Source organism: Centruroides vittatus, unplaced genomic scaffold, assembly GCF_030686945.1.
Source record: "Centruroides vittatus isolate TY-2023 unplaced genomic scaffold, ASM3068694v2 contig_1175, whole genome shotgun sequence".
In the NCBI taxonomy this organism is placed as follows: Eukaryota; Metazoa; Arthropoda; class Arachnida; order Scorpiones; family Buthidae; genus Centruroides; species Centruroides vittatus.
The window spans coordinates 330,625-358,140 of NW_027120753.1; the positions used below are offsets into that span (position 1 = coordinate 330,625).

Below are 27,516 nucleotides of genomic sequence, written 5' to 3' on the forward strand. Positions count from 1 at the left end.
TTTCTGCAGCTTCTACAGATTAACATCCTCTCACACACCTGTGCAGCATCCATAATCTAGAGCACTTGTACGCATAAATATAATTTTTTTAGACGAATTTTGTGTTAATTAGTTAATTTTTACGCGAATTATATATATATATATATATATATATATATATTTTCTTTTTGTTTCGACATAAAAAATCATATTCGAGAGATAATTATAGGTGACGATATCGATTTTCGGCGCCAAGGACTTACAAAGAATCACGAAATCCCCTCGGCTCTATATTAAAAGCAACAGAAATGATGAAAATCCGGAGACTAAAGTTTCAATTGGTTGACTTAGCGTGTAATTTAAGAAACTAAACTCGACCTTTAATCGAATTTCACACCTTATTGTTTTCATCCCACAAAACTCTTCTTTATTTATAGCCCAGGAAGTGACATTGATTACGTTGGAGTAAATGCCAAGTTTAAATTCGACCCTTTTATATATATCTAGACTGTAGAAGTTAAAAAAAAAATAAAGGTAGGAAGGAATGGTCTTTCACCTTTGTTGTCTGGGGATTTTCTTGTCTTTTCTAACACAGTGTACAGGATAATTCAATTTTAGTGATCATTAGCACTAAGTAGGCGTACTCATTGTGACGTCCGATGCTATTTTCTTTCACAATCCCTTCTGTTGAGATTAATGGAGTTTCGTCGCTCCAACTGAATCGGTTAGTCGATGTTGCCGATTGTAAAAAGCAAATCCCTGTTCTATATAATTTATAGTACTCCTAGCACAAAATATTCCGAGACATACCGACGATTTGTCAAGTTAATAAATAGTTTTGAATATAATAAGGGCCACTACAAATGTGAATGGCTTCCGTGTTGCCGTGGTCTCACCACTTGGGAAATTAATACTAGTTCCGTTAATATTACCTCTTCAATCTCTCGCCACCGATTCGATAAAGCTAAGTTGGCTTCAGTTATGATTTGGCCACAGAATGTGCCTACAGAAGGGATTTGGGTCTTGCAATTTATTCAAGCTCGACCCGTTTCCAACGTTTGTAATTCGTAATACGCGAGATACGATCGTGATTCACGCTACTCCCGAGCATTATCGCGTAAGGATTGTCGCGGAAACGAAGAGAAATCGTTCTGGAAAGGTGATAGAATCTTTAATTCCACTCAGAGAACAATGCAGCATGTGGATAAACAACAGGAATTACAGTATGCGCGCATACAACATCTCTTTACAAGTATATAAAAACACATCGAATGATATACAGTTGTTACAGTCTCTTGTTTATCTTTATTTATTTATTTTCTTTGTTTTTCAATCTTCATGATTATGTATGTATTGCTAAAACACGTGGATTGATTGGTTGTCGTATACGTCGCTTACGTAACGAACCTGTATACGGTGACGATGATTATGACGATGTGAGGCATCACACTATTGGCCGATGATGCGCAAATTAGGTGTTCGTGGGGCACGTCACGTATCGAGACACGTTTGAGTTTTTTTGGCGTGGCACATCTGGTCTCTCTTGGCATGTTTACCACGTTGCTCCCTCGATCCAGCATCCATTCTTTCAATAAAACTAAACGGCAATCGCAATGGAATGGGTTGTCTATCAAAGAGAAAACAGGGGAGGGAGAAAAGTACACACGTGACATTAAATCTGTGTATTCTACAACAGAATTAAAGTAGTATAAAGAGAAAAAAAAGACGGTAGGAGAAGTATATCGATATCAATATTTGAAAGTACGTAACGAAGAGATCAATTCAACTTCCGTTTCGTCCTTCAAACTACTTCCGGCGCGGGTAATATAACGACAAATCGCATGCCACAACCACATAATATCTTATAAATCACGAATAAAAACCAGAATTAATAGGGAAAATAAATAAATAAATAAGGAACGTTAAAGAGTAGTTTTGGAAGGTTTTCAAAGAACATAAGTAATTTAAAAGGGAAAAAAAGAAGGGTGACGACTTACCATGAATATCTAAAACTTGTAGGGTGTCCAAAACAGGTCCCAAGGTCTCGAAAGATAGAAAAGTGAGGCGGTTGGAATGAAGGTATAGCCACTCCAGGGAGTCGAGAATGTCGAATGCCGTACGATCGATATACCTCACACTATGGGGAACAGGTCGGTCAACGGTAAGGAAAGGAGGGAAATCAAGATCAACCCCTGGAAGGTGAAAATCCTCTTGGTTTGGATGTCATTAACAACATCTACTTTCACCCTTAACAAATTAGGGGTCAATTAACTGTTCGACATTAAAATAAACGGGCTAATATTGTTACTACTCATTAAACTTTCCCTCTTTAAACACACATACAACAATAGCTCTTATTTATTTCTTTTTTTAAAAAATATAGAAAACCAGCTAAACATATATTTAAATAGTGATTTTTTTTTTTAATTTTAAAATTTGAAGTCACCTGTTATTTTGTAGGTAAACGAATTTCAACGAAGATCCGTAAGGTGTAAACGCATCCTCTCCTATGTATGATATGTTGTTACTACGTAGATCGAGTTGTCTCAGTTTAGTCAGGTTCTGTAATGCCGGAAGAGGAATGGCGTTGAGACGGTTCCTTCCTAGTTTCAGCCATTCTAAAGAATCTAAAAAAGTAGAAAAAAAACGTTCTTTTTTTATTAAGAAAGATAAAAACGTCACAGATTTTGTTGCCATTTTAAAGATGGAGTCGTTTCAGAAATGTCCACTTTAGTCACTTAAATCCATTGGTAAATGCTCTCTAGTTAACTTTCTCTTTCTATGGCTATTATATATATATATATATATATTTCTTTTTTATGGCTTTTTCTTGGTCTAGAAAGAGAGAAAAGACGTTATTTCTATAGGAGAAACTCGTTCCTGTGACGTGTTCACCTTTAGTAAACTTAATTAGTGTCACGTAGGATGGAGGAACACGAGGAGTAATTGCAGGAATCTCGTATATCAATGGTTGAAAAGGGAAGATTTCGTTGCAAATTGTTAGAAACCAATACTCGAAACTTTGTATTATTTTACCACATTGTTAAATTTTAATGATATTTGGATGCAAAGCAAACACTCCAGTGATTATTGTGCAGGAAATACTTTAGTCATAGTAAATGTGGCGGTAATTTTCATTATCGTAACGTTAAATTACTCGAGAAATCTGATCCGGAAGGAAAGGAAATACCCAAAATTTTCCTCATTTCGAGATTTAAATTGTTCAAAACTCGTTATAAATTATATGTTCTAACGCTATATGGAGGTAAGGTAAGTATATATATATATATATATACAAGCAAATTTCCTCCAATGTTTTGAATTCTCATTCATCAAAATATCTCTTATCTGTCAGGTATTTTTGCAGGAATTTTCTTATTGAAAAATAATTAAATCGTTAAAGCAAACCGGATAAGTTACATTATAATAATAACATTGAACACCCCCCTCTCTCGCGCTCTCTCTTTACTTTTTGTGACGCACCCAGATGATTTATGAGAAGAATAAATCATATAACCTACGAAAAAACTAAGAAAAATATTTTAAAAAATTCGATATTTTCTGATTTAATTTGATTTTCATAAGAATTTTTAGGATGCAAAAAGAAAAAAGAAAAAAGAAAAATCTGCATCCAGAGATGGAGATGGGTGACTTTTTCCCCTTATACAGAGGCAAATACAATATTCAAAAGCAGAGAAAAGTTTGATTATGCAAAGTAGTCATTTTACTCCGAAAAAATAGCAAATATTAAAAGGTTTTACATAAAATTCCAATGCAAAATTGGCAAAAATAAACGAAGAAAATTTACTAGACGTCATTTAAATTATCAAATGATCAATTGGAAGAGATAAAGATTGTATGGTCATTTTAAAAGAATAATTCATTACATTAATAAAGTTTTGTATAATTAATTTAATTGTAAAGCACGGGATTTTAATAAAATAATGCCATTTTAGTTAATCATCTCTCGTCAATTTACATCACTCACCGTTCGATTTAATCCTATCACAATTTTCCAAATTTCGAGACTTCTCTGACTTAATCTCGTAGGTAAATTTACACGTTAAAAGCTATAAATTTCCAAGAAAAAACTATAAATCAAGGATTATAAAAATTTTTTTAATTAAGTAATTTATAGTTTACAATAGGATTTTTCCACGATTTCAGCGTGATTTTCGATAAAAATCTTAAAGCTCTTGTAACTCGATAGAATCGACTTAATTCATTGAAAAATATGCGGAACAAGACGATTTTAATGTGTAAAGAATTCTTTAGATTGTTACCGTAAATGATGAAGAGCAATTTTAATCTGATTATTCTTTCAATTCGTCATCAAAGATGAAAGAGCTTTTGTTAGATCCCGATAACTACTTCGTTATCTTAAACAGTAAAGAATATTAAAACTTTCTATACTTTATCTAGAAAAATCTCTTGAGTATCGAATACCGATTGCACTTTCCTAACTTTTTTCCCTGATTTTTTAACCCGATCGAAATGAATTTTACAAGTAAACATCAATATTTGATTAGAAACAACGATATGAAAGGATGGAGAAGTTATCCACTAAACTCGTGTTTTCTTGGTGAGATGCCAAAATTAATTTGTCTTAAGATTAAAGAAAGGTAAAGAAAATCGAGAAAAAAATAAAATAAAATTTAAATATTCTCGATAGGATAGTTTCTGCCTGTGTAAAATGGTTCCATTTTATGATTTTCGAATCATCAATTGAAGTAAATACAATTCAGATCATTCCAAAAGTTGAAATCAAATAAGATTTACTCTCTTCCTATTCAATAAAACTATGATTTGATATGCAGCCGCAGGAAAATCGTTTCCGAAGTTGAATCTAAACCCCGAAGCCATATTTTAACTTCAATTTTTAAAGATAAAAAGAACGTTCCATAAGAGAATTATCCAGTTGGAAAGATGCGGATGCTTCATCTACAACATCCCAAATCATTCGCACGGATAATCTTTTGTGGGTTTACATATATGACACCAAACAATTTCTCTTTAACCTTAAAAATAAACTAAGAATTCACAAAAAAAATAATTTTTAAAAATATATATTTATATATTTCAGAACTTTTCAAATTATTAAGGAAGAAATTTGATAAAAAATCCACTTTTTGAATATATTAAAAATAGTAAATTAAGTTTTTCTTTTTTAAAAAAAAAATAAATAATAAAAGAAAATTAAATGTAGAAAATTATAAAATTTAATTTTGTTTTTTGTCTATCCTTTATAAAGAAATCCTTAATTCAAATTAAGGAAATCTTGCCATTAAAGTGATTGTACTGAATTAATTTATAGGAGGAGATAAAAGTCGAGAAGATTAAAACAAAACTCCTCTTCCTCTTCTTCTTTTTTTAAAATAAAAAAAAGAGGAAATTAAACAGATAATTAGTTGCCTGGCAAGAGAATATTATGCAAGAGAAATTCTACAAATTCTTCTTCTTTCTAAATGAAAAATTATAAGTAAAAATGATAAAATAATCCACGAAAATGATCGTTAAAAATCGGTTATTTTAACTTTAAAGCAATTACTATGCATTAATTTCTATTCTTAGTCGGTTTTTAAATAGTTACAGATAATATTTTTACATTTATTTATATATAATTAAAGAAAGTAAACACATTAAAAGAGATTTTAAAATTTTACTGCTCGCAAATTCTTTAATTGGATATTAAAGGAGTTGAAGCAAAATGATGCGGATCGAAATCCTTGAATTTCTTTATATTTTTTCATTCAGGTTGTAAACTATGAAGACATTAACTGATTAAATACTAAATTTTCGCATTAAATTATAGAAAATAGGAAAGGCAATAAGTATAACGTTGCTTATATTTTAATATCTTCTATGTAATTCTCATACGTTCTGTCGAGATTTAGTGATTTATAAGAAAGAAGAGGTTGTAGTTTGGACGTTTCTAACGTCTTTCATTTAAATATTAATAATAGTTGCTAGCTTCTAGCAATTTTTTCTTCTTTTTTATTGTATTTTATTCTTATTTCTTTTGCTTCGAAGTCTTATTCTGATATACCCTGAGGAAGAGAAGGGGATGAAGACGTTCTTGATGTAAAATCTCCAGTAATCCTTTTATTACACTTCTGAAACGTTATTCATAAAAGTAGAAAAGACGCCTCTCTCTCCCTCTTTCTTCCTTCTTTATCAATAATAATTAAAAAATCTTCACACCAATATTTTTAGCTATAAATTTTCTACTTTATAATAGTCAACAGTTTCTTCTACATTTTTTAAATTTACAGTCTACATAAATATATAAACATACTTTGACATATTAATTCTTTAACGTCTTACATATATGTCGTCCATTCTTCTTCTTCTTCTTTTCCTTCTTGCTTAGAAGATCGATAGATAAAAGAAATAATTAAGTGAATTTAATACACCGTTAGGTAAATTATTTATAGAGAAGAATACAATTAAAGCTGGAATTTTTTTTCACTCGTAACTGAAGTTTTTAGATTTAAGTTCGAGAAAAATTGAAATTTTTAAAGCGAATGAATTCCTTTCGGAGTGAGAATTAATATGTGAAGTACATTAAAAAAAAGGAATTGGTATGTAGAAAAATTCCATAGCTCGACAGCTAATTGAAACGATTACAAAGAAAACGCTAATTCGCTCAAGGATTTCGGAATTCCATTTCGACGAAGAAGGGAAAAAAAAGAAAAAAAAACCGTCCGTTACGAAGTATAAAGAATTGGTAAAAGTAGAAGGAGAGTGGGGGGAAAAGGCAATGTCTTCTTTAGAGAACACGCTCCTTGTTCCCACAACATAGCATTAAACGTTCTTTATAGTTAAATGAAGCAAAAAACTGTCCGTTAAAAGTGATGATGTTGACACACACTAAGTTGGCTTTGAAACAAGTTTTCTTTGTCTCCTTAGTGTCATAACTGTCAGAAAGAAAATGAATCTTGGTCTATGTTATTTATATCCAAAAGGAAAACTTAAAAAAAAAGAAGAAAAAAGAGGAGAAAGAAGAAAAAATACCTTTGCTCGTTTTAAATTGTTTCTATCTTTTCTCTAAAGAATTCTATTAAAGCAAAACAAATGTATTCATTTTTGATAAAAGAAAAAACATATACATTGGTATGCAAATTAATTGGCACGATTGTTGTTTTATAAAGAAAGGGTAACAAAGCGTTTGTTTGAAAGCTTACGTCAGTCTTCGTCGCCCCTTTAACGCCGACTTCCTCTCAGTACAGATTATTATTTATCTTAGTTTCTTTTAAATTAAATTACTTAAATTTTTCTGTTTTTAAATCAATTGTGACATTATACAAGATGATACAGAAGCCAATTAACCGAGTTAAAAAACGTTTATATCTCGGGCCACATTGTATCCATTCTAGTAAATTCTTACAGAAAATTTGTTAATAGATAGACAATTAAAAAATATATATCCTAGCGTATACAAGCTAAATTTCCAATCAAAGAAGAAAACAGATTCAGACAGACTAAATTTGAATTTTTCTGTAACGTTAACTGTTCTTGGGATAAATTAAGAATCTGATAAAAGAGAAGGTAAATCTATTCCTTATCGTATTTATCTGCACGTGAACAGACTAAATGTCGGTTCGCATCCAGATCTAAAGGATGCGGAGGATGATGCAGATGGATATTTCTTCCATTATTTTTCGGATCCTAAATAGGATCAAAATATTTTTCCTTGTCAAAGTTTTTTCTTTGGTTTATCTCCGTGGACCAAATACATAATTTATGCACTAAAGTTTACTCTTCATTTAATACTTATTATAACGATGATGGAGTTGTGTTGGAAAATCCAATATTTCTGTAATAAATAAATAGGGAATGATACTTTTAGAACAGTGTAGTTATGAATTTAATAATTATAATCATTATCGTGTAATGATAATTATTAAAATATAGAAGAAAGTTCTGATGACGATGATTAAAAATAGCTTTAGTGTAATTTTCAATACTTTAAATTTAAAAAAAAAACTTGAGGAGAGAGCAAGAAAGTCTTTAAGAAAGTCGAGAGAATTGGAGAAAAGAACAAAAATCTAAAAAATTAACTAATCTGCTAGGAAAATTATGCATATTTTTAGACGAAATTCAAGGATAGATCACACATATTAATTAATTAAATATAAATTACCCAAAAATTTTATTTTAAAATCAATAGTGTATTCATGCAAATCAATGCTTATAATAAGCTGATGCGCTTATAAAAGTTGAGATAATAATTTTCTAGCTCTAAGTTTATTTTATTAAAATGAAATGCTAGCGTTAAATGTTGACTCTTTTTTCAGAGACTTTTCGCCATTCTTTTCTTGAAAATAGTTAACAAAATATCTTAGAGATAACCGAGTAAATGTGGTCAAATAGTCTGGCAATTCCCTTGACGTTAACTCCATCGAGAAATTTGTTGGCTATAATTAAAGCTAGGCTTTGAAAGATGAATTCTACAATTAAAGAAAGCTTCGTTTCCGTTGGTAAGGTTTGCTTTCGTCTTAATTATTTATTTAAAATATGGAAGAAAAAACATTGTTTGCATTATATTCTTGGAGAGCAGAGCGCATTACTTCTTGGAGATATTTATTTTACAAATAAATAAGATATCATTTCTCTTAAAGATATTATTTGTCTTAATTAATTTGCACAACACCGCATATAAAAGAGGGATGCGGCAGTGATTTAATTGTTAATTAAAATAAATGTTAGTTTGATTAAGAGACTTTCCTTCAATTAGATCAGGAATCGTCTTTGGAGTTTACCAAAGCGACAGGAATTGCTAAAGGCGAGATAATTTTAATTTAGAAACTTACCTTCAATGCCTTCGAATGCTTGAGGATGAATGGAATAAATAGAGTTATTCTCCAAATCTAAAGAACTGAGGCGGTGAAGATTACTGAAAGCTCGACTTGGTAGTATTTCCATGAAATTCGAACCCAAATCCAATATCTCCAATCGGCTCCCGATATCAAGAAATTCCTGAGGCAAGATGGCCGTTATTTTGTTCTCATGCACTTGTAAACGTTGGAGAACTTGGAGATTTTTAAGAGGTCGTGAGGGCACGGCGGTTAAAGTGTTACCACCCAAATTGATCCTCGTCAGACTAGCACCAACTCCAGAAAACGCGAGATTATCTATAAACTTGATCCTGTTACCGTATAAGGACAACCATAGCAAAGAAACGAGGCCGTGAAAAGCGGCAGCGTGAAGGATTTCAATATGATTGTTATTTAAATTAAGGGATACCAAAGTATCTAAGATTTCTAATGGTTTACTGGGCACTTGCTTCAAATGATTATGCGATAAATCTAAGGATTCGATAGTATCTTGTATATCCACGAAACTGTCGTCGTCCACGTTTGTTACGTTGCTTCTTTTAATTATCAAATGAATTACGTGAAGTCCGTGTACTAAATAATATGGCAAACTGGAAAGAGGGTTATGTTTGAGTCTCAGGTGCCATATGGGCTGTCTGCTGTGTCCTAAATTATCGAAAACGTGACGCAACACTTCCACCGACGTATTTTCGCAGCTGACGTCTAAACCCCGGGCTCTTTCTACGCACGTGCATGGAGTTATCAATGGTTTCATGGGACAGTCGTAACGACCGCTCGGGTCCAAGTAACTGGATATTACTATAGTTAATAAATAAACTAGCCATATTGTCCCGAGTACTATCTTCTGTGCTTCCATGGTGTAAGGATCATCATGTTGTTTGAGGAGACCACCTGAAAATATAAGTTTAAACTGTAAATGATTCGTTTTAATTCAAAATAATAATTATTATTATTCTTATCCGTTTAAATTTATGGATTACTATAATATTTTTCCATATACCGCTCGTAAATTTTACTAATTATTTCACTAATGCAACTTTACACTTAAAATTAAGCTTATGAAAATAATGTAAATTTACTCGAATTAATTTTACAAGGCACATAACTGTCAAGAAAGTAAGATAATGGTGTTTATACGCAGGGATATTTGTCACGGTCCGTTTCTAAAAATCACTTTCACTATCACGCAAATTCGTGACGATTTTTTTTATTATTTTTATTTTTCTCCTCGAATAAAAATAATAATAATAAATGGGGAGCGATTATAATTTCGAGTGGAAACAAATTCAAAGAGTTGGCGTGCAAATAAAGCTCTCTCTCGATAATCCGGCACCCCCTCGAGATTCCCTTTCTACGGAAATGTTACGCATCCTGTTTTCCTGGTCACTCGTGTTTAATTTCTATGTACAGTACTGCATAAATTACGAATAAAGAATTAAACTTACTACTTGATTGATTTTTATTCTGTGCTTAATTCCAAAGAATTAAACTTACAATTACTGTATCACTGTTACAATAACAAAACAATACAGTATCAAAGAACGACAGGTCAAGTCATTCGTTGCTTCTAGGTAGGCTTTTACACTCTCGGTAATGGCCGAGTTAGCAAGAGTAGCGCGTAGTAATGCCCGATAAATACTGTATATGTAACGCTTATTTTCTACACACAAAAATTTATATATAAATTGAACAGGTACGGGCACTTCTTCCATACAATTTGCCACGTTGAAGAGGGATTTTTTTTTTTTTTTTTCTTTTGGCGCGAATGTGTATTTTGAAACCGGAGCCACTACTCTATTTATTCGAACTTCTGGTAGATTCGTGCTTTTCTCCATGTCCAGCCTAACAATAAGTCAATCTTAGATGTTTACAACTGCCGGTTTTTGTTCGGTCGTTTACACAACTTTTGTGGACTTTAGCAGGCCACAAAGTACACGAAGATCGATAACAAGTTACAATGGAGAGTACTTCTTTCATCTTTTATCAGCGGGAGAAAGTTTTTGCATCGATTTCGTAGAAGGAAAGTCTGTTAGCAAATATACACTTCAATCACTGCACTGTGTGACTCCAATTTAGGATAGAAAGCCATCATCCTCTCCAATTCTTTGTTTTCTACTAGTTAATATACTAGCAAACACCAGTAAAAATCCAATTTGACATTCGCCGAAAATTGATGGGGTAATCGCTACAATTTACTAGCAACAGCAGGTTTAGAATTTAATTTGGATCTTGTAATGCAATCCTACTGCTTGCATCTCCATTTTTTTTCCCCTCTCTCTTCTTTTCTTCGACTCTTTCGCATCATTTTCTTCTTCTTCTTCTCTTCTTTTATATAAATTTTCAACAATAGAATACAAAATCAAACCGATAAATCCTAACAGTTTATAAATATAATGGATATATCAAGTATCTGATTTTTTTTCCTGCAAAAAAAAGAGCAAAAAATTCTTCTTTATTCACGCCGTTTGTCTTCGAAACGACTGTTATAAGCAAAAGAAAAAATATTATATTTTCTCAGGTTTTTCATTTTAATGTTACTCGCTTACCAAATGACAATATTTCTTACAGAAGTTTATACTAGAAAGTCTCATTCTTTCAATGCAGGGAAACACGAGCAAGAAGTGTGTTCACTGTTTTCTGTCAAACAAGGCCCTAAGGTGACATATTACAGTCCAAAATAACACGATACAAAACGTCAAAAAATCCCTGAGTGAGGAAGATAACTTCAAAAAAAAGTAAAGAAGAAGGGGAGGAAACCGATTTATGAACTTACAAAACTCTTCTACTAAAGATTTACTTAAATATTTCAGTGGATAGATCGATGCTAGGAAAACTTCCATTAACCGGAGTTCGATCAACCGTGGCATTCGATTAAAAAACAATATGTAGATTGTGTACTTTATTCTTAAACAATATAAGAAAATTCAATCATTATGAGGTCTGTTTTTATGGAATGAGAATATTTTCTTCTCTCTTCGAAGAAGCTCATGAGAAATTGGCACTAAATCGGGTGTGCAGGTAAATCGAGGTACCTTAAACAATAAGAAGCGTATTTATATAGTAATATCACGTGGTTTTGGTGCCATTTGCAATGCAAGATCGTACACTTGGTTATTCACAGATACTAAAGACTACTATTTAATATTTATGAAGGATCCACTCTGATACTTTAAGGTGGCACTATGGCTATATATTGTATTTCAGCATACTTTTTTTAAATGAAATATATTAATTATTCACAGCATTTTGGCGTTATATAAAAGGGTGCTGTATCGAGGTTTTTGAGCAGAAACTTTTTATATATAATTACTTTATTACGTGAGCTGTCAAACAAACGAAAGTTACCGTACTGTATAAAATGCGAATTCTATTATCCGTGACTTTTCGACTATCCGGAAACATCCACACTATACTAACCGACTAATAGAGCTTCAATTCCACTTAAAAACATTTTAAAAAACGCCTGTAAATAAGTAAATAAATTCACAACAACCCACGAAAGAAGCTAGAGAATACATTAAAAATTTACTTATTTCCACCTGTAATTATCGAATAAACTCTTTAAATAGTTATTACTAAAAAGTATATTGTGTATGTACAATTTAACTGAAGAATTATACATTTAAGGATTTGACTTTGAAAAATTTTATAAATTAGAAGAAGAAATTCCCTTGAGCAATAAGAGAATTTAGGAATTTATATAATGAAACATTGCGGAATTAGAAGAATCAAAAGATAGCTTATTTGATTTTCTATCCAAAATAAATAATAGATAGAGACTATGTATGAAGGACATTTCTAACTTGATTTAGAATCGATCGCGTGGTCAATTCTAGTCCCAACATCAACTTGCTATAAGATTGCAATGTAATCTTCTCTTTGCTAAAGTTTTTATGCTTTGTTATTCTTTAATAATCAATAAATCAACACTCGATTATATTAGCTAAAAAGGGAAGATAATGCCCCAAAATTACTTGTTAAAATTACATTTAAAAATAAAACAATATATATACATTTTTAAAGAAGCTTTTATCGTCTTCTACCTATAAATATTTTAAAACTAAATAGAATTTGTGCTTAGCTAAACCGTAAAAATCATCATCGTCTTCATGATTTATGGAGAAATGTAAGAAATTAACTATATTAATTCTGGAGAAAATATCCTCATCGTGATTTATTTGCAAGTAAAGAAGAAGAAAATGGCTCCTAGATATGAAAGAATTTTAATTCTTAATTCTTTTTCTTTTAATTCATAGAAAAGACAAATTTAAATAAATATATATATTAAAATTATATTAAAATATTGATATAATATATATTAAATAATTGCTTTTTAATCTGTATTTTGTTATTATCTATTATAGAGGAGTGAAAAGGAAATTAAGAATAGAAAGTGAAGAGGGGAAAAATAAATAAATATCTTATTTAAATATTAATAATGTAATTTTATTTTTATGACGTGCACTTATGTTTTTTATTTTATTTATAAGGCTTTTAAAATGTTTATGCATAAACGTGCGTGCGTGTTGGCTGCACGTTGAAAATTACCATCTTCTATATTAAATAAATCACTACATGTAATTAATTAATAATCGAACATTTTAATCAGATTATTTCCTTAAATATTTACAGATTTATTAATAATGATTGGAGAATTGTCTGTAGAGAAGTTTGGAGAAGAATTAAAGTATTCATATCGATATCAACATTAATTTAATTATTCTAGATCTGAATTGGATGCGCTTCATTTGTATAATTGAATGAAAGTCTCGCACAGATGGATCGTTAAGAAGCTTTCCTTCTTTATTTTAACAATTGATAAATCGTTTTGGATTGTAATTATAAGCATTAAAATGATATTTATCGAATATGCCCTCTTGGCAATTTAATTAAAACTCAGAAAACTAAAATCGAAGTTTAGAAATTATGAATTCTTTTTTTTAAAAAATATTTTTAAAGAAATTTAAATTAATTTTATTGCTAATCTGTAGGACGTAAACGAAACAATAAAGGGGATAAATTGAGTGGATAGATTTAGAGTAATCCATTGATCAATTAGAGGTGATTGTAAAGAGGAAGCGATTCATATCAGCAAGCTCCATTGTGAGCAGCAGATGGTTACAATCGAACAAACAAACTCGACTTCAATAGTTGTAACTCCTTTCAAAACACATTTCCCATTGTTTTAGCGAGAAGAGGATGCATCTGCGACATTACCTAACTTGAAATATTTACATGACAAATAGTTGAAATGAGTTCAAATGACTCTTGCTTCCAATTCTCATTAGTATCAACGAAGATAAAGTCTATTATCGTTAAGTTTGTTATTGCTCTTTTCTATCGATGATAGGAATTTCCATCTTTCCGTTCGTTTCTTGTCATTTTTATACATCTTTGGGCAACTCTTTTCATGTGTATCGACGACGTTTCCTTCTTTGCAATGTTCACTGTTGTGTATGATAACTTTTGCTATCGAAAACTGTGGAAAAGAATAGTTTTCTGCATTGGAAATACGTAGAATAAGCTGTCGTTTCTTAACTTTTATTTCTGCTAGACAAGCAGAAATGGCATAAATGCAATTTTTTAAAGTAAAAATCTTTCAAAAGTTGGTTAACGTTTACTTCCTTTAGTATTTTTAGATATATATATATATATATATATTTCTCCATTCTACCTTTCTTTTCATTCGATTCAATTCAAGAAAAGATTTATACTTCGGGGCGACTTTTGGCTGGCATTAAAATAAAAAGCATTTTCTAAAGTTGACTTTAAATAGATTTTGAAACTATATTTTAAAAGATTATCGAGTAATTTTACGGTTTCTACGATTTTTCTTACGATAAGAAGCTAAGAAAATCGGGAAAAAGCATATATCTCGTAGAGGAATTGTTACATTTTTTGCGGTTAATACATTTATCATTAGACAATGATATGGTGAATGGAGGTCGAAGCACTCTATAGACGACGTCACGCAGAAAGGAAAAAGTGTGTATCCAGAGAAATCAAATTAACAGAAGACCACCTGGCAGTATAAGACAATCTTGATTGTAACGTTTGACCTAGGGGACGTCTAGAGTCACGTAACTGCAATTCTCCAGAGACTAAGAGTGTCCAGGTGAAATTCCAGCCATTTTAATCTTGTTTCCAACATCTATGTCAACAGAATATGGCCATTCGACTATTTGTAGGATGACCAGGCCGGCTTACTCGCTTTTCCTATCACTTTACTGTTGCAAAGGGAATAGAACAATGCATTGCGGAAAAGAATGGCACTCTAAAGAATCTTATGTTTAGTTTCAACTCTAATTGGTTAGTTTCCATCAGAAAAATTGAGAATTTTTATTCGATTTAAAGCTTACACTCTATTTTCCAGTTGTGATTTCTCGTTAACTTTGACTAATGCATCGAAAGAGACGATAACACTCGAATGGGCTGTCTACATTAATAAAGATTTTGATTTTTCACTAGAAAATTCTTCCTAAAAGGTCTTAAAATGGTGGAAAAACGTTCGAAATATATTTAAATTAAGTAAATGTGATTCTATTTTAACTAGAAAACACTCAATTTATAATAGATACAAGAAAATTATCTTAACCTTTAATTATCCATAAAAATCGGAATGCGAATAATAAATAGCTTTATATTAACTCACGTATTATAGACGTTAATAATTAATATCAAGCTGTCCTTATGGATCATCAGCATTCCGAGTAAATTAGTTATATCTCTTATAAATTTAGTTACATTGATTAAATGCTACGGGATATGCATTCGTCCGATACCTTGCGTTTAATGACACTTGTAATTTCCTACCAGACTATTAGAATTAAGTGAAAAATAAAGCATTAAAAAACCTACCGAATTAAATTTTATTAAGTAAACCATTTGTATATTATACTATAAATAACCTCGTGTGATATTTATGCATTCTACAGACTTGTTAGTCGTGTAAATCGACATAAAATGCGTGTGTGTATATATATGTATATAATGCATCTTACCTACTAAACTACCGGAATTAATGAGGCATAAACGGAATTTTACAACAGAAAAATCTTCACGATCGAATTATTTTTATGACAGTCAAGATTTCTTTATACAAACTTTATAGATAAAATTTCTCCCACCCTCGTTCTATCTCAGTTTTTCTAGAAGATGGAGCAACTATAAATACTATAAAATCAATTTCTGCTATGCTAGTACATAATATATCAGAAAACGGGTGTAGATAGTTTACGGCATTACACATTTCCAGGAAGATCAATGAAGATTGCCATCGTTAGAGGACACACCCCATTAGCATTTGTTTATTTGTAAATCTATAAAGGGTATATATCTTTTAAATCCTTGACGTTATTCCCTAAAGATGTAGGATCTTCCGGTGAAGGAAACTATTTTGTATGATCCTATTTTGATACAAAATGCTGTAAAATCTTTGCGGGTGTACATTCTGCCACGTAAAAGATATAAACAATATAAATATTCGTGAAAACAACGTCGAATTTTAATATTAAAGTACGGTAGTATTTTAATACTTTATATACACTATTCTATGGTCAAAATGTAAAGAATAAATTCTACTTTCTACTAAATTATAATTTATATATTTAATTCAACTTTAAAATATTAAAAAAAAAGTTTTTTAAAAAAATGCTTTCGAGATTGAGGGGAGGGAAGATCGTGAGTTCCAAGATTTGAGGACGACAGAAAGGCTTGATAATAATAAAATTGTCGAAATTATTTAAAGAATTACATCTTTATAAGCTAATTTTTAAATTAGTCGAAGTATAAATGCTTAAATTGGGTAAAAAAGTTATGAATATTTTTATAGAATTCAGCGTAAATTCAAGAGGTGTACTCGAGTAAAAGACGTATAGAGTGGGGTAAGTAAATCGGCAAGAAATTGGAAATTTTCGATGAAGAAGAAGAGTTTAATTGAAGCCAATAATTCAAAGAGTGTATTGCTACTGGTAAACATTAACGGTCATTCTACACACGTATACAATGCAACGAGTTAATTGGTAAAAGCGTAATTGAACAAGCGAAGAAATGACCCGAGCTGTAATTACAGACTTTATAACGACGTCCCTTCTTTGCTATTATCGATCGAGAATGTGAAGTTGTATCCGTTAAATTTCTCTTCCAGATTCTTCTCACCTGAGTTCTTCACCTGAGAGACCCTCTTGATTGACTGTAGCTTCCGTTCAAATGATACAATAGGATAGTCGAGGGTCTCTCATTTTTTACCATCAGAGATTTTAAGAATGTAAGTGGAAAGTTCGGTAGTACAAGTAAATCGTCTGAAGCATTCTCCCAAGTAGTTTGTGGAGTGTTTTTCAATAGAAAAAAAGGATAGATAATGCTAGCAGGTGTCTTTGGAATGGCAGCAGGTAGTTAGGTTGATATTGGTATTATGTTGTTTACTCTCATTCGAGACTGGGGTCTTACTTTATCAATGACTTACTGGTATTTTTGCAGAAATCCCATAATGTTTATTTTGTTCTTTTGAAAAATGACTTTGCTGGATGAAAGAGTGAAAATTGATATAAATTATAGCAACCACCGAGGAACCGTTGAACAAAAACTGATACAGTAAACAGTGTTAAAGCTCTCCCCCTCCCTTTCCTTTTCTTATTCTTAAGCACCCTTAGCTTCAATACGGATATTAAATTTATCCAGTATAAATTTAGATTAATTTTATCCAAATACTTGCATATTTTTGCGAGGAGTAAGTTAATTTAACTGCTTTAAACATTCCACGAACTTTATTAACGTTAATAATTAGATTTACATACATTTTTTTAAAAGTTTAATATATAAATAAAATTGAAAATTGAAAAAAAAGGAACGAAATTGGCAAAAAATCAAATTTCATAATCATTCATTCGAATTTTAATAATGAAATTTATGAAAAATACAAAACTATTCATTACCTCCTCCTTCAAAAATTGATTTATTTATACAGTGCATACGACGAGTAATTCCTTTATAATGATTATGTAGCTGAACGTGTTTGCTCAGCACCTTTATTAAACTATGTGCCACTTGTATAAAGTCATAAATCAACGTAATCCACAAGCAAGAAACTCGATCACAAACTACATTTCATTAAGATAAAAAAAATAATAATAAATAAATGAATTTTACAAGAAGATGGAGGGAATGGAAGAAGGGTTAGAGATGATATCACAAAAATACTAATCAAGCCATTGATGAATAGCGTTAGCGATGGTATAGTAGCTATAAACATTGGGAATTGGTACAGTTAACAGCATCAACTTCGAATTGACACAGTTCAGTTGGTGGAATGGACTTTTACCAAGATGAAGAGAAGCAGCTGCTTCGCTTCTGACACGTTTTCCTTTCATAAATAATCGAGTTGCCATTTTTTTCCTCGCTAAGTTCAGAATTCTTAATGACTTTTTCACTCTAAATACTTGATGGAAGATTTGTGTTAGAAGCACCGAATTTCTCTTAACAAGCATCTTTAAATATAAAATAATTATCCGGTGGATCGATATTGAATTAATTTCTTATCGTTCCAGATCGTATCGATTAACAAAATACACGTTTAGCGTCTGTTTACTCACTTAAATCTGATTAAAATTTCATAATTAATGCTAGAATATCCATAATTATTTTCTAAATTAACATATAAATGTATGTATTATTATTGTTGTTGTTTATCTTGGGTTAAAGAAGTTTTAAAAATGAATGGGTTTTTTTCTTCTTCAAGAGAATCAATCGAAGAAAGAGATTTTCCTTCACATAATTTTCAACAATGTCAACTTTAATGTAATAAATTTTTAAATGAAAAGAACTTCTTGTATTTTCTATTATTCGTTTCTTATAGTCGTAGTCATCATTTGTAGCAGAGTAGAGCAGAACTAGCATCTGTGATCAGCGAAAGACGATAATACAAGATCTGGTAATGGATCATTGAAGATGATAGAAGTTCTATTTTCTTTTCCTCAACTGATGGAATCTCTTTCAGATATATTTTAAGATTTAATAGGTGAAACGGAATTGTTTTTTCCCTTTCTTTCTTAATTGTGTCGGAATTTTAAATTAAATCCGTTTAAACAGTTTTCTTTCGTTTTCACCCCCAACTTCCTCGACTTAATGTACATATTTTCAATTCATTAAAATGATAATATTTGCCAAAAAGGTAGAAAACTAGAAATATTTCATTTATCTAGAATATTTTTTGTATTGGAATTCATGAATTGTTTTAATTTCGTTTCCTCTACGTTGAAAAAATGGGAATAAAAAGCAATCAAACTCTTCGTGTGTTTTTCTTTATATATAAAAAAGGAAAACAAAATTCCTTTATAAATTTGATTTTATATATATATATATATAAAATCCCGGTCGAATGATCTATAACTGTTTTTGAAACTTGGATCGATAGATTGTTTGATAAAACAGATATCAATCTCGACTCTAACATGATATTCAATAGTACATATTTACTGTTATATACAGGAAGAAATTTCTATCAACATGGATCACAGTACAATATCCGACAGAGTTTATATAAGTTAATGCCGAAATTTCCAACATCCAATTACCTTGTATAATAATTAAACAACAGTTAAATCTATTTTACGCAGAATAACTTATGGATAAATTATGCAAAATGATTGTCAATAATCTAACTAGATGTTTGTATAGTAAGCTATCTCGTTGGTTTCTGATTGCATAAATTTAATAATTATTATTAAATTTAATTAATTTAAAGTATTTTAGAGTTTATTGCGTTCTAATTTCGTAAGTTTTTAACAGTAAAAATATCAATTTTTAGCTTCGTAAAGTGGTTAGAAAGATACTCCGCATCCAAGATTTGAGTATAAATTGGAAATGTGGAGGCCCCAATTAACTGTATACGAAATTCCAGTTTGGACCGAAAGTCACATCATTTCAGTTGAAAAATACCTCCTAAACGGAGTTAGATAGATGATGGGCATGACACTATTGTTAACAGGAGAAGTATGATGTACAGGGGCATGACACTACTAAAATCGAGAGCATTGTGACGAAAAATTACAGCCCGACATTACACAATAAATAATTGCTCATTTATCATGTATATTTATTAGAATTACGTGAGATTAACAAGTAATTTTAATCTATAAATACATATTAAGGCTCAGAATTTAATAAATTAGAGAAGGGAATAGAATAAAATATTCCATTAATGGCATGTTGCTGGTAATTAAATGTTAGCTGATTGAATAGAAAAGGCAATTTTTCCAGTTGGGAAGAATAAAGCTTTACACTTGGCAAGAGATTTTAATCTAGATCTGATAATCCAATTATAACATCTTCTATAAATAAGAAGCTGTCTTTACTTCTTATTGCGAGAATCTCATACGTTGCATCTGGATAAAGATGAAGCTTCTTGTCTCCAGATAGTCGATATATTAGTCTTGTTAGCACAAGACGTCAGGAGTTTTAGATTAAGAACAATCTGCTTGTGATAGATAGTAAAAGAAAGATAGAAACATTGTTATGTGTTTGAACAGCTGGCCATTTTCCCATTCCGTTATTATTGCTTTAAAATCATCTTTTATTTTATTCCGAGCAATAGTCCAAAAGCCACTAAGTTTAGAAAATTGAGTTTAATAAAATACACCACCAACAAAAAAGAAAAAAGAGAAGGAAATTAAAACTTTTCGTAGCAAACTCGATTTCTTATAATTTTTAGAAAGGATAAAACAATTTATTTTAAATACGGAATGGGCCAAAAGCCGGTTTACGGAGTGTGTTTCTGGCATTACACTAGTGAATATGAACGAAAGAGTTCGTTAAGAGTATCGAGCGACAACTTTTGAAAATTTATAAGTAAATGTTGAGGCAAAAATTTAGTCAAAAATATGTTTAACTAACTTTTGGTCCACCCTAAAAGAGAAAAAAATAGTGTTTTCCGATAAAAATTATCAAATATTCTTTTCTAATTTAAATTTTTTTCTTATTATTTCGCTAGTAAATAATACCATTTGCCGTTTTACAATAAGAATAATTTCCAATTTACGTGTATTATTGAGAATGGCGAAACTCATTATCTGAAAATGATGCATTTTTAGGGGAATAATCAAAGTATTTCCGAACCGATAACATCTTTACTAATCTTCACAAAAATTCCTTTATAAGTAACAAAAGTTTAATTATCTGTCTCCATCCAAATTGCATTGGAAATCCTATTAAGGTAAGCAAATCGGATGATTCGCTTCCATTGTCTGTGATTGGGGGATTGCAAAGCGTAAAAATCAATATGAATCGCCAGTCTGCCCCCGTCTTAATGAATCACTGGCGACGATTAATGGATTGTTGACAAAAATTCTCTAACCATAAACCATAAAACCTCACAAAATAACTAATTAAACCTTAATATTATTGGCACTCCTACTTCATCATCGTTGTCAATCATCCATTAAAAGACTAAGATAACAATCGTCCATTCAAAAATAAACCAAGAAAATCATCACTCTGGAAGGCGAAAATGAAGACGATGATGATCACAAACAATCAATATATCTCTGCGTTTTCGAATAATTCGATCAAAAGAGTTTTAAATTAAATATTCATCCGCAACTTTATTAATTAGAAATTCATTTGTTGAACTAAAGCTAGACATTTTCATTATTAGATTTGAGTTCAGTTTCGAAGGGGGATCTTCATTTGAATAAAGAATATTTAATCTGAAAACTTGATATTTAATGGTTAAACATCAACATGTTCGCATCAGCTGCACTTGTCAACAAAATGATGAGACTCTGCAATAAATGCATTTGTTTATTTGACTAGAACATGGTTTGCTTTATTCATTAACCACCTTAATGTATGCAATTTTTAAATAAAATTATTCTTTTATTTATATTTTGATTCGTTCTACAAGTCGTTTTGAATGTAAACAGAATGTCGAAAACTCTTATTTTAATATTCCTAATTGAAAAATAAAAAATATTTAGTCCCCAATATCTTATTTTTTCATTCTAGAATCCATTCCCCCTTCTTTCCTCACTAAGAGGGCCTTTCGTGAGCTCGTGCAGGCCCACGATAGGAGGAAATTGAGTGGTAATGGATGGGGCCTGAACCCATAAAAATTCTTTTGCCCCTGGATTCAATCCCGGATTCCCCTGAACGGTACATTAACCCATTAACTTCTATTAAAGAATGTAAACATTTCTTGGTAATTTAGAACACGAAGAGCGCATAAAGCACATTTCAATCAATAGAAATTATATATTTATGATTAAAAAATATATAATTTTTAAATATTTTTTATCGTTAATTTAAGAAATTAAGGACAGAAAATAATCTTTAATTCTTTAGATCCATTCTAGAAGCATTTTCGAGTGTATACACTAACAATTTAGTGCATTAAGAGCAATAAATATATATTTCATTGAAGAGAATTTATAATATAGACCAATCTGAATAAAATAAATATTATTTTTTGTAGAAAGATAAAGAATACTTTAATTTTTAATATCTATACTTTGTCCTTAACTATTTAAATCCAATCTAAAAAGCCATTTTTAGCGTAAACATTACCCAGTGATTTAACAAATTGAGAGAACATAAAAATATATTTCATTTAGAGGAAATTAAAGTAATTTCTCTTATTGAAAAAATAAAGAATATATTTTTAATTCTTAATATTCTTCTTCGTCACACTACCAGGCTGCAATTTTTCGTCACAATGCTCTCAATTTTAATAGTATTTTGCCCCTGTAAATCATACTTTCCCTCTTAACAACGGTGTCGTGCTGGTCGTCTAACGACAGTGAGAATTTGTAGGTCTATAATTTTTGAAAAATTGCAGCCAATACAGTCCCTGAAATGTGGCCGCCGTTTAAAGGTGTCCGTTGTTGAGAGGTTTCTGACTGATTTCTAAAAAAACCTAAATATTCTTTATTAAATGAAAGAATATTTTTAGTTACTGTCATTATTATTATTTATTCTATGAATTATTTTTAGAGTAAAGATTCGTTAGTAACTTAGAATATTGAAAGAATATAAAAATATATTTTTAATGAGAATAAATCAGACATTTTTATTAAAAAGTTAAGGTTAGTTTTTAGTTTTTTCGAATTTTTAATTTATAGTTTCAATAAAATATTCTTTTAATTTCTTCTCCAAACGTTCAATCAGCTTAAAAATATTGTAAAGGAGCTTAAATTTCACTAAAAATTTCCACCGATTAAGTAAAAATAAGCTCATTTTTAATTAAAAAATCAAAAATATTATTCTTTAAGAATATTTATTACAAAAAAATTAATATTTTCAACCAATAAAATCACATTTTCTATATCGGAAAGAATCTGATTCTGCATCAAAAAGCGAATAAAGAAAATGAAAAATCGCCTTTGTTGAAACAACAACAAGCAATTTAATACAGAAACTATTCAAATATAAATTATCTATAAATAAATATTTAATATTCGACAGAATAAATTTGTTATCAGGTTTTAAAACTGTTATTGTTCCATTGGAATTGTTGAATAGAAAAACCAATAATGAGAAAATCTCTACCTTCAATTTGATAATGATTCAATGGAAGCGTATGATAATTTCTACAAAAATAAACAAAAGAATCATCATAATTTCGAATTAAAATCATTTCTTAAGCAGATATTTTCTTTAAAAAATATAAATTTTCCTCATCAGATCGATAGTTCTTACTATTCAAAGCCTGGCGCCATATTCATCATTATCTCTTATTAATTCACTAATTTGTAAATTTAAATACAATTTTTTTTTAATTCTAGAAACTTAAAAAAAGAGCATTAAGAACTGCATGGAAAATAATAAGAAAATAATTATTTACATTTATTTTTTTAAATTTTAATTCGAAATTTTTATCTTCTTTTGGAATGTTTTTAATGGTTTTTTATTACTTTCCGTGGAAAAAACATGATAAAAAGACGAGTCGGACATAAATGTCTGTAATTTGTTTTTATATAAAGTTTTATTTCGTCTTTTATTAGGTGCAGAGTTTTCTAAGGAACTATTCTTTCTCGGTTGGAGAGAGAGTAAATAATTAGAGAGAAACAGATTGTTGTGGTATGCCTCGGGTTATTTTTTCTTGGAAAAATTCCTTATTTTTCCTTTATTGATACATCTATATAACCTTATATATATATATTATATTCTACCTACTTTTTTGACTTCTCAACTTTATATAATTTATTAAATTTCCTATAAAAGTCAGTTTTAAATATCGATAAAATCGACGTAAGCAACAACGATGTGACGGGGTAACAAACATTGAGATTGGTTTCATTAATAATCCTTTATTGCTGATACCTTTAAGCTGATTATCTTGATTACCGAGGAGGATGGAGAACCTCTTCTGGATTTCTAATCTTTCCTGCATCGAATCCCTCAACACCTTGCAACTCTCTAAGGATTTCTCATCTTCCAACCTATCATTGCTCCCTGACACGATTTCGACAAGCCATTTCCAACGTGTAGAGACGTACCTCTTAAAGATTAAATGACGTAGTTTTTTACTGTTAAACATTTTCTTTTATTGCCATTTGATCGTATTAGAAGTCTGTTATAAAATTTTCCAAAATTATTACCGATTTTACTCGCGAGTGGTCTACTTAAATTCGCAAAATTGACTCGCATCACGCTCCTAAAACGTCTCTTCTTTTCACCTTCTTCCGGACAAAAATAATAAAAAAAAACCTCGATATATAGTTTAACTTCGTATAAAAACATTAAAAAATAAATATTCTCCATTAGAAAATCTAAATAATTCGAATTTTTTCCGTCTACTTTGCAAACAAACTAGGAGGAGCGAGCATAAGAAAATGTTTACACGAACCTTAATCTTGCGAACTCCGGATCCCAATTACTAAGATATTAAAAAAAGCATTTAAATATTTATAATATTACCTTATCAGACAGTAATAATTTTTACAATTTCGTTTATTTTTAGTATTGTTTATCCACATCGAGAAGGGGGTGCCTTAATTAAATGGTTATTCAATCGAAACATGTCGTTTCGTACGTAAAAAATGTCTAAAAAAGAAGACCAAAGAGGTTTTTTTAATGAAGAAGATCCTGATCTGTGCAAACAATAAGCTTTTATGCAGCTTGTTTTGTTTTCTTATGTTTTTTTATGTCTATAAAAAATGTATACTGTTTTTCTTCGATTCCAGTGGAAAAAAACAGAAAAAGGAGATATTTTTCTATTAAGTATATATATATATATATATATATATATAAGAATGTTTTTTAAGTTATATAAAAGCATTTCGAATTGCCTTTTTTGAGATTTATAATCTTAAATCTGTTTTTTAAAACTCCAAAAGAGAGAGAGAGAGAGAGAGAGAGAGAGAGAGAGAGAGAGAGAGCGATCGCTTGAGAAATTCAAGTTTTACTTTAATATTTAATCAAATAATACATCTTACCACACTAAAACCTCTTTAGAAGCAATTAAAATCATAATTTCTGTCATATTCCTTCTCCATTTTTAAATAAAAACCCAACCCTTAGAAGTAGAATTCAAGGAAAGAAAAAGGGAGAAAAACAACATATTTTTAATAATCTCTTAATTAAATTTCTCTATTATAAATCTTTTAAAAAAATCAAATTTTATAGATAAGTCTTCGAGAAAATTGTCTCCAGAGACGGAGAAGAGGAAGAGGAAATAAAGAAAAAATAAAATAAAAAAATAAAAAAATGCGTTTTGATCTTTTGATATTGACCAACTCTAAAAATCGATATTCATTAACACTGGAAGTGACGCATAGACCGGAAGCGTGGACTTCCTCTCTTTCACGTCATTTCCGGTCGGTGATCAGATGGAGAAAGCGAAAGTCGGAAAAGGTCTGTAGTGTGTTCCAGATGCTGCCGAAACACAGGTGGGGGGCAAGTGGCATTGTTGCAATAACCGGTTACTATAGATACCATGCGTGCTAGAATCTAGCATTAATTATTCCAGGGTTTTGACTAGAATCGAGTCACGCTTGTTTGATCAAGAAGCGAACCTCTAAATGGAGTCGTTGCTAGTGTTCTCGATCGTCACCCTTAAATATGAAAATAAACTTAATGGCTTTTCTAGTAATCCTCTTTAGACCGAATCAGACTTTAAACTACTTACTAACATCCATTTTGGTTATAATCAAAAGGATTATACAATACTAGAACTATTCTTATATAACTTAAGTTTCCATTATCTCTAAACTACTCATACAATTCTACATGTTTATAGTACTTAAATACTTTTATAATCGGTGGGAGACATATTGTGTCGCATCTCTCCTATTGAATTTCGCCGTTTGTACGAGAAATTAACGAAGAATGCGCTTTAAAATATACAATTCTATCATTTTAAATACTTAAGAATAGTAAATTATCATTAAATCGCCCTTAAAATTGTATAAAAAAATATATAATTTAACATTATGTAAATCACGTCTAGTTAGCCATACAAATTAAACGATTTAATTGAATTTTCTAGCAATTCTTACAGTTTAAATTTAATAAAAGCTTGGTTTAATTTCTAAAAAATTATCAAATTATTAACGAATTAGCCTTAAAATTGCATAGAATGCAATTTATGTCGTTTAACCTTACGTAAGTCGCCTAGTTAACCTTACAAACTAGACGATTTTACTATTTAGATCAATAAAAGAAATGATTTTTTTACTAGTAGAAAATAGGAAAAAATCGTCATCAAAATTAGCCTTAAAATGGCTTAGAATGTAAATTTATTAGGTCGAGTTAACCTTATAAACTAAACTGATTTTACTACATCAAACTATCATTACCACTAAAGGATTTATTATGTCGTAAGTCGACTTCAACAAGCCAAAGAATTTATATTTACAGCAAACTCTTCTTAACAACTAAATTAAGCTTAAATGGTTTTGTCAAATCAAATTTACTTTTTATATATTATTAAATCCCCACCGGAAGAGAATTTACAACTAAATTAAGACAGAAAGCGTGCGCCGAACGAGTGTTAATTCGTTAAAAAAGGAAAGAAATATTAGAAAATAAGGAAAAGAATCCTCTCACTTAATATTTACAAAAGAAAAAATAAATAAAATCGATCTCTACCCCCGATTTCACCTTATCGAACGGAGTCAATGCTTCATCCTTACTCATAATAGGTTCCCGGTTGTAACGTTGCATTCGGATCTCTTACTTTTAGGGATATATATTTAGTTAAATTATATATAAAATGTATTATAAAAGGTATATTGAATTATAGAAATCGATAGGAAGCGGCCATACCTGAAAGAGAAAACCAATATTGAAACTTCCATGTCCGTATACACTGACACGTTCTCGAGCGAAGAACAGTCCTTAAAGGGAACGAGTTAGCTCATGTACTGACTGAAACCACTTCGTTCCTTCTCTACTTGTAAAGCTCTCACTCCTCTATTGGTCGATTCGTTCATGCTACGCGCTTCCCTATTGGACGTTGGCATCGTTATATCATCTACTTCCCCCCTAGCTTTCCGGAAGTGAATGTCGAGCTTCTATGGCCAATCAAGCTTACCATAGGTAATTATAGGTTCCACTAGTCCCTGTTAACAGTGTCATTATTGAGTGTAACGGGAAGAAAGCTTCCTTTTGTTAAAACAAGTCTGATACTTCAGAGTTCGACGGCGCGATTAATCGCTTCTCTACTAAAGTATCAGCTGTTGGATTCATCCCGAAGACAATAGAATTA

At 30.5% G+C, this 27,516-nt stretch overlaps 1 protein-coding gene across 3 annotated transcripts; it reads right to left on the reverse strand.

Annotated features, from left to right (window-relative positions):
• Positions 1–1,128: 1,128 nt before the first annotated feature.
• Positions 1,129–27,159, reverse strand: LOC136982812 (leucine-rich repeat-containing protein let-4-like). Of its 3 annotated transcripts, XM_067279340.1 has the most exons (5): positions 27,075–27,159; positions 8,793–9,707; positions 2,426–2,606; positions 1,977–2,116; positions 1,129–1,606 (listed from the first exon to the last, which is right to left on the reverse strand). In XM_067279340.1, the coding sequence occupies exons 2-5, from the start codon at positions 9,670–9,672 to the stop codon at positions 1,374–1,376; spliced, it is 1,434 nt and encodes a 477-aa protein (XP_067135441.1). In that variant the 5' UTR covers positions 9,673–9,707; positions 27,075–27,159; the 3' UTR covers positions 1,129–1,373. The 3 variants fall into 3 exon arrangements, with proteins under 3 accessions (XP_067135441.1, XP_067135448.1, XP_067135457.1); XM_067279347.1 differs by lacking the exon at positions 1,977–2,116; XM_067279356.1 differs by lacking the exon at positions 1,129–1,606 and having other exon boundaries at positions 1,983–2,226.
• Between the last annotated feature and the right edge of the window lie 357 nt (positions 27,160–27,516).